Below are 13,418 nucleotides of genomic sequence, written 5' to 3'. Positions count from 1 at the left end.
TCCACTCAGATTCTCTGACTTCCTTCCAGTTTGAAAGAACAAATTCCTTGCTCTTTCCCACTGTTGAACAGCACAGGGGCGGGTCTTGTAGGCCCGAGGGAGGAGCTTACCCAGAAGCTTAGAATCTAGTGGGGGAGACATACATGTCAACTGGCCATTAGGATAAAGGCCCTGCGGCCTGGGGTGGACTTCTGCGGGGGCGACCAACCTCCACTTCCCTACTGTGCCCTTGATGCTCGGGTCCAAATCTCCCTTAGGTTCTCTTCTGGAGTCTAGCCCTGCAAACATGACATGCTCCAGTCCAGGAGGAACCGAGGAAGGTCTCCCCACACCTGAAAAACCTCTTCATCAGGGGCAGGACCCGCTAAGGTCCGAGGGGCGGGGCTTGCAGGCCTGAGGGAGGGGCTTATCCAGAAACTGGGCGGGGCGGGTCCGGCTGGGGCGGGCCCTGGCCGGAGCAGGAAGGCCACAGCGGTTGGAAGAGCGGCGCCGGCTAGCAGCGGGGCTGGGGCTGTTGGGGCGAGGCCAAGGGTCCGGGAGTCCGGGCTGCGGCACAGAGATGTCGGTGGTCACTTACTGGTTATGGCCTCCATCTCGCCGGCCCCCCTTTAGGCGGTCTCCCTGGGGGGCCTCCCGACTCCGGCCGGTCCCGGCCCCGAGGGGCTGTGGCGGCCGAACGGCCTCCCAACACCAGCTACCTCTGAGCCCGCGCGCGCCCCCTCTCGGCGGAAACGGGCAACGCGCGTGCGCAAGGACGGTCTGTTAGTTCCCGCGGGTGGAGACCGGGGCGCCTGCACCAGACCTGCGGCCCCTGCCTCCCACCCCTTCCCCGCTTGGCTGAGATCTAACACTAGAAACAGCCCCACTGAGCAAAATTGCTCTAGAACTTTATTCTCCCACGTTGTTGCCTACCTGCCTCTCTACTGAGATTCTGACTTGCTTATTTGAAAAGAATGTCCCTTCTCTAAGCAAAGGCCTTTCATGCTGTACTGGACCATTTCCTTCATCATAAAAACATGATCTAGTGTGTCCTAGCTAAGAAATAAAAATAAAAAATCCCCAAACACTCTCCCTTGATTTTATGTCTCATTCCTTTATTTCTCTGCCTCTCTTCAAAACATGACGGCTGGAATTCTCTGGACTCACCTTCTCCATGTCACCTCCCCTTCCCTCTTCAGTCCCAACCCAATCAGGTTCTATCTTCGATAAAATATCTCAGAGCCCTCCATCTTGCCAAATCAAATGGCCATCTTCCTTGACTAAGCAACTTTTTGACACAGTTGTTCTCTCCTCAAAGCACTTTCTGCTCTTGGCTTCCAGGGCATGAAAGGCTCCAGTAGTTTCTCCTACCTCAGTCCCTTTTTGCTCATTTCTCCTTCTATACTGGGCCTTTAAATACTGGAGTAACCCTGGGACTGGAACCTTTTTCTTCCCTTCCAGTAACTCCATGTGATTTCATGGTGCTCTGCCATAGACTTGAACGTCATCTATATGCTAATGTTTCCCAAATTTATATCTCTGATTTCTCCCCTGGTTCTACAGTCACATATCCAATTCAACATATTTACTTGGATGTCATTACCCATTTCAAACTCAACATGTAGAAAACATGTCTTAAATGCCTCCCCTAACCCCCGATGTCTTCCTATCCCAATAAATAACACCACCAACCAACAGTCATCTCTTATCCCCCTTCCAATTCATCACAAATCCTGAGGGCTTGACCTTCAAACTCTATTGTGAATCATCTTCATTTCTATTACTCTAATCCCAGTAATCACCACCTCTTGACTGGACTATTGCAATAACTTGCTGACCAGACTCACTGTTTTGACTCTGTTCCCTCCATCCAATTTCCACACAGTGGACAAAGTGTTCTTTTTTTTTTTTTTTAAAGGTAATGTGTTTGTTTTTTTAAAAATCTTTTATTGATTTTGAGAGAGAGAGGAAAGGAGAGGGGGAGAGAGAGAAAAACATCAATATGAGAGAGAAACATCAATCGGTTGCCTCTTGCACACACCCCAACAAAGGATTCAACTGACAACCTGGGCATGTGCCCTGACAGGGCATCAAACCTGCAACCTTGAGGTGCACCAGGACAATGCTCAAACAACTGAACCACACCAGCCAGGGCTAAAGTGTTTTTGTGTTTTTTTTTTTAATGTAAAGCAGTGTATCAGCCCAGCCCTGGCTAAGACCCTCCCACACCTTTCTGCTACACTTAGGATAAAAGCCAAACCTCTCTGCCCTAACCGGTTTGGCTCAGTGGATAGAGCGTCGGCCTGCGGACTCAAGGGTCCCGGGTTCGATTCCGGTCAAGGGCATGTACCTTGGTTGCGGGCACATCCCCAGTGGGGACTGTGCAGGAGGCAGCTGATCGATGTTTCTTTCTCATCGATGTTTCTGACTCTCTATCCCTATCCCTTCCTCTGTAAAAAATCAATAAAATATATTAATTAAAAAAAAAAAAAAAGCCAAATCTCTCAGCTGGCCTACAAGGCCCTTTGTAAGCTGGCCTCTGCCTGCCTCTCAGAACTCTCTTACCAGGGTCCTCCACATGCACTCTGTTACAGCCACAATGGCCTTTGTACTGTCCTCCAAACACAGGAAGCTCATTCTTGCTTCTGGGCTTTTGCAGTTGCTATTCCTTCTGCCCAACTGCTTTTCCCTCAGATCTTTCTCATTATTCAGGTCTTAGTTCAAATGTCACCTTCTCAAAGAGGATTTTCCTAACTACCCTATCAAAAATAAACTCCCTTTCACCCCATCTCCATCATGTTGTTGCACTGTATTCACAGCATATTGCCACTTGAACATGTGTTGTTTATTTTCTGCCTCTCCTTATTAGAATGCACTCTTCACTAGGGCAGGGATCTACTCTGTCTTGTTCATAGCTGGTCCTCCAAGTCTACAGGCACTCCATAAATGGACGATAAACAAATAAATTAGCCCCTTTTTACAAATAAAGAAACAAGTGTCAGAAAGATAAAAGTGACTTGCCCAAGAGCACCAAGCTGGTTTTGTGGCAGAGCTGAGCCCAAGAATCTAGGTGCTCTGAGACCACTGCTCACACGCTGCCCTGTGCAACACACCTCCATTTCTCCCCTCCACCCTCCCCCATGAATTGCCTACTTCTCCTGCATCTACCTTTGCATACATCTCTCCCCCGGCCTCCCTCCACCTTTTCTTTGTCCTCTCCAGGCCTGCTTCCTGGACTTCCTTTTTTCTCCATTTATACTCTTCTTTTGGCTTGATCTCCCTTCTCCTGGGAGAGTCCCTGCTGTTTTCTAGGGCAGCTCCCCTAAACCTTCCGGAGGCACACAGAAATAACAAAAGCTGCCTCTTTATTTGGTGGTACAGAGGAATGTGGGACGCCTGCCCTGCTGCTTCCCAGAGACAAAGGGAATGTGGGTGTTAGAAGAAAGGGATTTGGGGGCCATAGCTTGGTCCTAGGGAGCAAAAGAAGCGTTCTCATCCGCTTCACTTAAAAGAAAGAGATGTATAGAGTCCCCTCCAGTCACTTCTCATTGGCTCACTGCTTTTCCCAGGGTGCCCTTTGAGGGCCAGGAAAAAGCAATCTGGTTCGGAATTCAGTCCTGATCACCTACCCTGGCACTGACCAGGAGAACCAGGGAAAGGAGATGAAGGTTTGAAGGGAGGAGGCTGAAGGAGAGTTAACCACAGGGAGAAAGGGTGAAATGGGAGGGTGAAAAAAGGAAGACAGAAGTGCCAGGCAGAGATGCAAAAAGAAAGAAAAATTGCCCAGCCGGGTGTGGCTCCGTGGTTGAGCATCGAACCAGGAACCAGGAGGTCACTGGTTCAATTCCCGGTCAGGGCACATGCCTGGGTTACAGACTCAGCCCCCAGTAGGGGGCGTGCAGGAGGCAGCCAATCAATGATTCTCTCTCCTAATTGATGTTTCCATCTCTCTATCCCTCTCCCTTCCTCTCTGAAATCAATTAAAAAAAATTTTTTTTTAAAGAAAACTAGGTAATGAGGGGAATGACGAGATGAGAAGAAAGGGTGAATTAGTACAGAAAAAAAAAGGAGAAAGTGCTGAATTAGGTTGTTTGTCTGCTATGCTTTAGCTAAACTCTCCAGACACAAGTCCCTGGCAGACCTCCACCTCTCCAGCCTGAGCTCTGGGAATTACCTTGGAGCTGCTGGATCTGCTTGGTGAACACCTCTGCCTGCTGGGCACTGGCCAGCCGTTCATCCTCCAGGAGCCCTGCAATGAGACAGGGGCCAGCATCAGGCCTGAGATCCAGCATGAGGCCTGGGATCCAGCATGAGGCCCGAGATCCTACATCAGGCCTGGGATCCAGTGAGCACAGAGCCTTTGGGCCAGGCCCTCAGTCATAGACACTCACCCTGCAGCTCCAGGGAGTCGTCCTCGTGCTGCCCTGCCAGCTCCCGGGTCTCTTCCAGCTCTGCCACCAGTTGCAGCACCTGAGCCCTCAGCTCCTCGAGCTCTGTCTCCGTGAGGCTCAGGCCCCGGTGCTTGCCCAATGACAGGGAGCCCATGCCACCACCTTTCTGCACGTGCTCTTCCTCTTCTTCCACCTCTTCCACCACTTCCTCCTCCTCCTCTTCCTCCTCATAGAGCGCTGGGAGTAACACTTCCCCTAGGGAGGACACCCAGCCCGCCAGGGAGTCAGAGACAATTTCCTTTCAAGGGTCCTTCTAGGGCGGGAGCTCAAACACACTGGCTCAGGGCAGAGATGTTATAATAGTGCCACCTGGTGTCCCCCCAAGAACCCCCTGGGCAGGCCCTGCACTCCTGAGTCTTCAGTTGTGAGGGTCAAGTTTGGAGGTAGCCCATCCCCCTTCCGGGCCCTTTCTGGACCCCTACTGCACCTGGTGGCCTCCCATTACCGCCCTTGGGCCAACTGAGCAGCCGGCGCTGGCTCAGCCATGTGAAGCTTGCATGAGGACACCTGCGTCTTCCAGTCCCGGTCCCTGGGTAGTGGGACAAGTAGTCAAGAAAGGATTCAGACACTGGGCATATCTCAGGCCAAACGGGGCAAGAGTTACCGTTTGGGGGTTTGTAGAAAGTTAAAAATTATCCTGGTGGCTTGTGAGAAATTAGCCTTTCCATAATAAAAAGGCATTGCCTGTCTGCAGGCAGAGAAAGAAAACACTTAAACGAAGTGATTCTGAATGTTTTACTGGACAAACACGGGGGCCCTTTCAAATGTGCTCTTTTTGAAATTTTCTACAAGGTCCACCTTCCTTTTCCCTGCTGAGTGTCTGCGGGGTGGGGGTGGGGGTCCGCTCTCCCAGCCCTCCCTGCCTGTCCCTCCTGAGCGCAATGAGGCCCCTCCTCCCCTGGTGACCACAGTGCAGGTTTTCAGGGGGGAGCCTGAGGGTGTGCTTGTGCGTAAGAGAAAGCCTTTAACGCACTGGAAACTGGGGTGTGCCTGCTCCCGAGCTTCTGGTTGGTGAGCACCCTCTCCTTTGCTGCAATGCAGTTCCTCTAAATAGCAAACATCGTATCTGGGTTGTGATTGTTTGCTTGGTTTTAAAACCTGAATCCCAGATCTTATTTTCTTCAATAACAGCAGCCTAAGGTTCATCTGGGGTCACTTGAGTCATCTGTCCCCCTTGGGGAAGCAGGGTTGCCCACACTGAGTGTGCACAGAAGTCCCGGAAAAAGGACCAGCTTCCCTTCAGGGGCCTGTGTTGGCAGCACCCACGAAGGCCCAGGGGTGTGTGGGAACACGAGTGTTGGGAGGTTGGCCTTCCCACCTGCCCCCTCCCAGGCCATCTCTCAGGCAGTAAGAGATCCTAGAGAACCAAAGCCACAAGGCTTGCGTATGAAGTTCCTGATGGTGGCACAAGAAACATAATTCACACGCTCCCTTCCCAGCTTTTCAAAACAAGAGACAGCTTGGGGTCTGGGTTGAGAGGCAGCAAGAACAAACCCCCTGCTGAAAAGCTCTGTCCAGCTGAGGCCTGTTGGCTGCCTGGCAGCTCCCTCAGGACACACAGACTGGTTAGGTGCGGATTAGGGTCCCCAAGGGACGCACCTGGAACCTCCCTCCAAGCCGGAGCCCCAAGGAGGGCAGGAGGGGGCTAAGGTGAACTGAGGAAGGAGCTGTGTCCTGGCTCAGAGTTCTGGGGTCAGAGGGCGGAAGGAGGAGGGGGGAAGAGAGAGAAATAAAGCTTTCTGGGAAAACTCACCCTCCATAGCTTGCATCCCCCGCCGCTCCAGGGACCCCCAGCGCTGGCCTTTCTTCCTCTCACATCCCTCAGAGCCCTCGTAGGAGCCTACAGTGGTCACTGTGGAGCCTGCCAGCAGGGACAGAGGGGGCGCTGTCGGTGCCAGGGGCGGCTGGGGGCTGGGTGCAGGGCCGAGAAGGGGACGTGCCTTCTAGCCCTTTGGAGCCCCGGGGTTTTAATTCTCGAGCTGCGCCTGCGGGGACCCCGCCCTGTACCCTCCTCGGCACCCCCAGGTCCAGCCTCCTCTCCCTCGCACACACGTAAAGGGTGTGTCTCTTCAGCCCAAAGGGGACCGCAGGAGAGAGACAAGGATGGAGGGAGGACAGGAGCCAGTAAAAGAGCGGCTGGAAGGGTGCGGTGCTGCGCGGAAGGAGCAGGTGCTGGGGGCGGGGCTGTGGGAAGGGGTCTAGGCCAGAGCTGCTCCCCCCTGCACCCCCCCTTCTCCCGCGGGACCTGGCGCGCCCCACCCTCGGGAGCCTTCGGGCCGGCGGGGTGCAGGGTCGGGAGCCACCGGGGCTGGAAGCGCCGCCGGCTGCACAGACGAGACGGGGAGGGCGCGGGAGAGGCGCCGGGGCAGGCGTGGCGGTGGCGGGAGAGCCAGCCAGGAAAGATGGAGCCCGGGCCAGGTGGGGGTGGGCGGAGGAGGAGGACTTCGGAGGGAACGGGGGGGCGGGGGGGAGGAGGACCCTGGGTCTGCAGGGAGCAGAGGTGGAGAGTGAGGAAGGGGCGGCTCTGACCTGGGCCCGGGCAGCTCCAGCTCGCGGCGCCCGCGCCGGCCCCGGCAGCCGCCTCCATGGCCGCTCGCGCCGCCGCCGTCCCCGGGAGCAGACGCTGCAGCAGCGAGGCCGGGACCCGGCGCCCGTGAGCAGGGGACCGGGAGGGGGAGGCGGAGGCTGAGGGGGCGGGCCGTGGGGGCGGGGCCTGGCCGGGCACCTGACACCGCCCCGCCCGCCGCCGCCGCCGCCGGGAAGCCCTCCCTGCACCGCGGCTGGGGAACCGGGGCGGCGCGGGCCGCGGGGAGGGGGGAACTTGTCCCCGACACGCCCGTGGCGGCGCCGGGGAGCGGGCGGGCGGGCGGACGCGGCTAATCAGGCTGAGGCTGCGCCCCTAGGGAGCGGCACGGTGCCCTGGTCTGGCGCGGGTCCTGCCGGAGTCGGCTGCGCGCGGGGACCTCTCTGCGCCGGGTCAGGGCCCGGCCCTCAGGGCGCTCAGCGACGGGGAGGGAAGGACGAGGGTGGACCAGCCCTCCCGCCTGTCCCTCCAAGCGCGCAGACCCTCCCCTCCCGTTCCTCCAAACGCGCAGACCCTCCCCGCCTGTCCCTCCAAACGCGCAGACCCTCCCCGCCTGTCCCTCCAAGCGCGCAAACCCTCCCCTCCCGTTCCTCCAAACGCGCAGACCCTCCCCGCCTGTCCCTCCAAACGCGCAGACCCTCCCCGCCTGTCCCTCCAAGCGCGCAAACCCTCCCCTCCCGTTCCTCCAAACGCGCAGACTCTCCCCTCCCGTTCCTCCAAACGCGCAGACCCTCCCCGCCTGTCCCTCCAAGCGCGCAAACCCTCCCCTCCCGTTCCTCCAAACGCGCAGACTCTCCCCTCCCGTTCCTCCAAACGCGCAGACCCTCCCCGCCTGTCCCTCCAAGCGCGCAAACCCTCCCCTCCCGTTCCTCCAAACGCGCAGACCCTCCCCGCCTGTCCCTCCAAACGCGCAGACCCTCCCCGCCTGTCCCTCCAAGCGCGCAGACACTGTCACTCCGCACGCAGGGCTGTCTCCGCCACCGCTGTCCGTGCGGAACCCCGGCTGCCGCCCGAGCCCCCACAGCGGCTCCTCGCGCCCCGGAGTTGCGAGGCTGGAGGAAGGAAGCCGAGGCCCACGAACGCGAAATGCCAGGCCCTGTCTCTGCCTTCCCGGAGCCCCCGCCCAATCCAACCAGGGAGCGCTCCGTGGCCCCGCAGCCCGCGCTGCCCGAAGACCTCCTCTCCCACGGCCCGGCCTCCCCCCCGGGTCCCAACCCCGTGGGCCACCAACCCCGATGCCCGCACCCCACCCCTGTAGCCGCCTCGAGTGGGAACTGCTGATGTTCCCTCTTGTAGATGTGGAAGCCCAAAGGGCTTGTTTCAGTGATTCAGTTATTCACCCGAGGACTGTCTGTCCCCCAGGCATATCTGCGGGTCTCAGCAGGGACAGAGCGGCGCACACGTAGGAACAGGGGCGTCCCGGCGCCTCCAGAAAAGTATTGGAGGTTCCTAAGACTTCCCAGTATGATTTCACGCTGAGGGAGTTAAATGTTGCCCAATAACGATAACGTTGCCCTATAAGAGTCTCCCTCCCTTCCCCTTCCCTCCCCTCCCCTTCCTCTTCTCTCCCCCTCTCCTTCCCTTCTCCCTCTCATCCCCCCTAGCCGAGTGCTCTGAGAGATGATGGAGGTTTCATTTGCTCCCTAGAGATGAGGATTCCACTCCATATCCTGTGGTCAACGTGATCCCTTCTGGGAAAGGCTGTTGAAGTAGCCCACCCAGACCCTTCCGGAGGGTCGGCTGCAGATATCAGACCTGCCCAGACTTGGGGAGCAGGACAATTGTCAGGGAGGGAGGAAGGGGCTGGCATTGGGAGGGTGGGCCGCAGAGAGCTCTGGTGACTGACAGCCTAGTGCTGCAAGCCCCGTGGCTGTGTGGTCTGCCCTAGTGCAGCTCCTCGATCGGCTCAGCCAGGGGGGTCAGTGAGCAGCTAGTGTTCACTGCTGACCTTTGGGATGATGGAAGGAAGGTCAGGGGAGGACGTTGTCGACTCTGACACCAGGGGTCCAAGCGCTCCTCGGGGAGCTCTGATCCTGAGTATTAAGACTAGTTTCTCCCTGGCTATTGGCCTGCAGGTCAGCTTTCACCCTCGATTAGGAGGGCATTCAGGGAGATCTGAACCAATCTATTCTCAGGACCCAAATACGGGCAAATCCTGGCCAGACCAGCACTGGGTTGAGGATGGGGGGGGGGGGGGGGCAGGATTAGGGGGCAGGAGGGAAAGGCTCAGCAGCTATGGGGGGAAGTGGACCAGGGCCCAAGGATGCAGCTCCCAAGTGCCAGCAGAGGTGGGGGTGTCAGGTGATCAGCTGAGGGAGATGATCTAAATTAATCCTTGTAATCCCTGGACTCAGGACTCAGCCTCCCTCCTAATCCATCCCAAAGCTCATCCTCTCAGGATTGATGCGACCATTTATCCCCCTTTACCCTTATTTCTAAATGCCTAGATCCCTTCGTTAGAAGGGGGAAAATGTGAATCTTTTAAACATGCAGAAAAATACAGAGATACAGTGAATAACAATAAATATCCACTGAAATCCAATTTCTGTTCATTTCTTGCCATATTCGATTCAGAGATAGCCCTTCTAGTTATAGTTTTACAGTTTTATTCTCTATGTATGTATTCACAAACACTACAGAATATTGACTTGTGTTTAAAATCTATCTAAATGGTATTATACTGCATACATTATTCTGCAAGCTTTCTTTTTTCTCAAAAATGTTTTACATTTATTCATGAATTTTAACCTCTGAATACGATTTCATTGTTTGAATATACTGGTACCACAATTTATTTATTCCTCTTTCTGCTAAGGGGCGTTTAGAATGTTTCCAGTTTTCTGGGTTATAAACAATGCTGCCATGAACAGTGCTGTGCGTGTCTCCTTGGCATATATGTAAGCACTTCTCTAAGGTAGATACCGAGAGGTAGAATTTCTAGGTCAGAGAATATGTGCTTAACGTCACTAGTTAAACTTTACTAGTTATTGCTACTGTGCTCTAAAAAGCTGTTTGACCAATCTACACTCTTACCAGTGGCTTTCTGTGCTTGATTAGATTCACTAACATAAATTTCTCTGCTCACCATTCCTTCTTGCATTCCACGCCTTCCTTCTTGTAAAGTATATCCTTTGGTGGCATTTCAGTGAAAGTTTTCAAGTGGTAAACATTCTGAGCCACTGTCTTAAAACTTCCTTACTTCACACCATTTAAGTGGAAACTTCGTGGGCAGAGAATTTGAGGTTGTCAGGTTTTTCTTGATCTTTTGAAGATATTTTATTTTTTTCTATAATATTTTGTTGCTAATAAGAAGTCAGTCAATATAACTATTATTTTTCTAGGCAAACAGGCCTTTTTTTTCCTTATTACTTTTAAGATTTTTTTCTTTTCCTCAGTATTCTGCAGTTTTGCCTCAATGTGTTTATAAGCTCAGGACTCTTCAACCTGAGACCTGTGTTTTTCTTCCATTTTGGAAAATTCTTAACCATTATCTTGGGATATTACATTCCCCCCATTCTTCCTGTTCCTTTCAGGAGCCCCTATTTTATACTAGAGGCCCAGTGCATGAAATTTGTGCACAGGTAGGGTCCCTAGCGGCTGCCGGCTGCCCACCGGCAGCCCTTTGTTCTATGCCACCCCCTGGTGGTCAGCGCACATCAGAGTGAGCGATTGAACTCCTGAGGGGACACTTTGCATATTAGGCTTTTATATATATAGATAGGGTTGTGATATGCCATGTATCTAAATATATATCTCAGGGGTCCTCAAACTACGGCCCGTGGGCCACATGCAAATACAAATATTGTATTTGTTCCCGTTTTGTTTTTTTACTTCAAAATAAGATATGTGCAGTGTGCATAGGAATTTGTTCATAGTTTTTTTTTAAAACTATAGTCTGGCCCTCCAACGGTCTGAGGGACAGTGAACTGGCCCCCTGTTTAAAAATTTTGAGTACCCCTGATATATCTCATTCTTTCCTCATGTCTTTTAACTATTCTTTCATATTTTCTATTTCATCACCTTCCCTCCAAATTTTGAATGATTTCATCAGCTCTATCTTCCAATTCACTAATTCTCTTTCCAACTGGGTCTAGTCTACTGTTTAATACATCATTGAGTCTTTAATTTCAATGATATGCCTTTCATTTCTTAATGTTTTATCTTTCCCTCTCAATAAACTGCTTTTTTCATAGTCCAATATTTTTGTTGTGGTTTATTTTCTTGTGTTTAATTTTTATGCTTTTAAGTATACTTATTATATAGTGTTTTTCTATTAAGCACAGTTCTGGGAGTGTTAATTCTTCTGTTTGTTGTGTCTGCTGACTCTTTCTTATGGTTGATTACTTCCTTGTCTAGTTTATAATATTTTATTGTGAGCTCTTCTACAGCAGGTGTGTGTGTGTGTGTGTGTGTGTGTGTGTGTGTGTGTGTGAGAGAGAGAGAGAGAGAGTCCCCCATATGTTCTAGCCTATGAAAACATTTTTACAGAGCTCTTTCTTGCTTCTGTGGAGCTGTGTGGTATTCCTAGGGACTTCAAGGGTCCAAAGCCAGATTTCTGTTTAATTTCTCTGTTTGAGAATCAGCATCATGCAGATAATGTAAATCCAGATGCAATATAAGCATTTACTCAGACTCGGGACTTCAACCCCTCAGGTTCTTTTCTCTGCTTCTGTGGACTGGTGTGTGTAGTTTTTAGTTTTCTTTCTATGGAGAAGGTAGATCTTTGATGTTCTGAGCTTTATGCAGGGGGTCCAGCCCCAGCGCCTTATCTCTGGTGGCTGAGGCCACATATCCCATAACCAGAAGCATTGAAATGCAGCTCCAGGTTCCTGTCTAAACCCACCGTGGCCACTGGGACAGCCTCCTCTTCTCTTTTATTTGGTTTTGTCTTCCTTCCTTAAGTCTAATATTTGGGTTTCTTTTTTTTTTAAACTAAATTTTTGCAATTGTCCATATTTTAATTTTAAAATTCTATTTTATGCAAATTTGTGTGTGTGTTTGAGGGGGGGCTGGGTGAGAAGATAGCCACATTAATTCAGTCTGCCATGTTGCCATAAGTTCCACTCTGGATTTCCTGTGTTGTTATTATTATTCCTAACAATCTGTATGTCTGTAAAGTGCACTATAATTTGCAAAAAGATTTCACATAGTTTCTCTGAGAAATAAGTATTACTACTCCCATATTGCCGAGAGGAAAACCGAGACTCAGTTTTGAATCTTAGCTTTTGGACTTTGAATCCTGTGCATTTCATAGCTTGTATTTTACACGGGGACCTAGGCCATATGTGTGCTTCTACTCCAGAAAGGGCAGGCAGTATATATGTGTGTGGTCGGGGTGGGGAGGGCAGAATAAAAATAAATCCAGGAAAAACAGGGCTCGTCCGGGATTTGAACCCGGGACCTCTCGCACCCTAAGCGAGAATCATACCCCTAGACCAACGAGCCTGTTATAGCTGCCTCCTGCCAGATGTGCCTTCCCTGCCACATCAGCTTCAGCCATAGTGTGTGGTTTCCAGAGGTGGCTTCTCTTTTCCAGGCTGGCTCCCAGCCCAGGCTGGCTGCACGCCCCAGGCCTCGCTCTCTCCTGCTCCTCCCCGTCCCACTTCAGGGCCACACAGAAACCCGGTACTCTAGGCAGGGCCCCTCCTTACCCGTGATCAGTCTCCCCAGGACTCCCACGTGGAGTTCCTGGGGTGCTGCTGGGGAAGGGCAGAGAGGAAGCCAGCCTCCAGCAGCCTCCACTGTCTGGGGAAACCCGGGGCTCAGGGAGCCTGAATGGCATCTCCTGCACCGATGACGAATCAGGCTTCTGTCTTACCTCAGGATCAGGCCACCAAAAACCCTCCAAACCGAAGAGCCTCCTGGGTGTGGGTGTGGGAGGCTGCCCAGGTCACCTTCACTGTGTGAAATTTGCTGAGTTATTCAGTTTCTTCACCTGTCAGTTGGGGAAGTAACACCTGCCCTGTCTGCCTTGCAGAAGGTTTTGAGGATCCAGGGAGACAATGTCTGTGAAAACGCTCTGCACACTGTAAAGATCTAGACCAGTGGTTCTCAACCTTCCTAATGCCTCGACCCTTTAATACAGTTCCTCATGTTGTGGTGACCCCCAACCATAAAATTATTTTCGTTGCTACTTCATAACTGTAATTTTGCTACTGTTATGAATCGTAATGTAAATATCTGATATGCAGGATGTATTTTCATTGTTACAAATTGAACATAATTAAAGCATAGTGATTCATCACAAAAACAATATGTAATTATATATGTGTTTTCCGATGGTCTTAGGCGACCCCTGTGAAAGGGTCGTTCGACCCCCAAAGGTTGAGAACCGCTGATCTATACAAAGGAACCAGGTTATTATAGTGGCATCATGAGGGCTGGGGGACTGCACAAGAGGAGAG

At 52.4% G+C, this 13,418-nt stretch overlaps 1 protein-coding gene and 1 non-coding gene across 7 annotated transcripts in view; both read right to left on the bottom strand.

Moving 5' to 3' along the window:
• Nucleotides 1–7,041, bottom strand: part of CCDC136 (coiled-coil domain containing 136) — a 29,126-nt gene extending 22,085 nt beyond the window's left edge. For all 6 annotated transcript variants that reach the window (XR_011472642.1, XM_070423854.1, XM_070423856.1 and 3 more), the window contains exons 1-4: nt 6,960–7,041; nt 6,184–6,291; nt 4,371–4,625; nt 4,154–4,228 (exon numbers count right to left, since the gene is read on the bottom strand). Coding sequence is in view for 5 of the 6 variants with exons in the window: in XM_070423854.1 (XP_070279955.1) it covers nt 4,154–4,228; nt 4,371–4,625; nt 6,184–6,291; nt 6,960–7,017 (496 nt within the window). In the remaining variant the exon portion in view is untranslated. The remainder of the gene's footprint in view (nt 1–4,153; nt 4,229–4,370; nt 4,626–6,183; nt 6,292–6,959) is intronic.
• Nucleotides 7,042–12,387: 5,346 nt separating this feature from the next.
• Nucleotides 12,388–12,459, bottom strand: TRNAP-AGG (transfer RNA proline (anticodon AGG)). Its single transcript has one exon. It is a non-coding gene; the product is annotated as a tRNA-Pro (tRNA).
• Between the last annotated feature and the right edge of the window lie 959 nt (nt 12,460–13,418).

The sequence above is a fragment of the Myotis yumanensis genome, unplaced genomic scaffold (assembly GCF_028538775.1).
Source record: "Myotis yumanensis isolate MYYU_CA2020_CCGP unplaced genomic scaffold, mMyoYum1.0.hap1 SCAF_9, whole genome shotgun sequence".
NCBI lineage: Eukaryota > Metazoa > Chordata > Mammalia > Chiroptera > Vespertilionidae > Myotis > Myotis yumanensis.
This window is presented reverse-complemented; position numbering and strand designations above follow the sequence as displayed.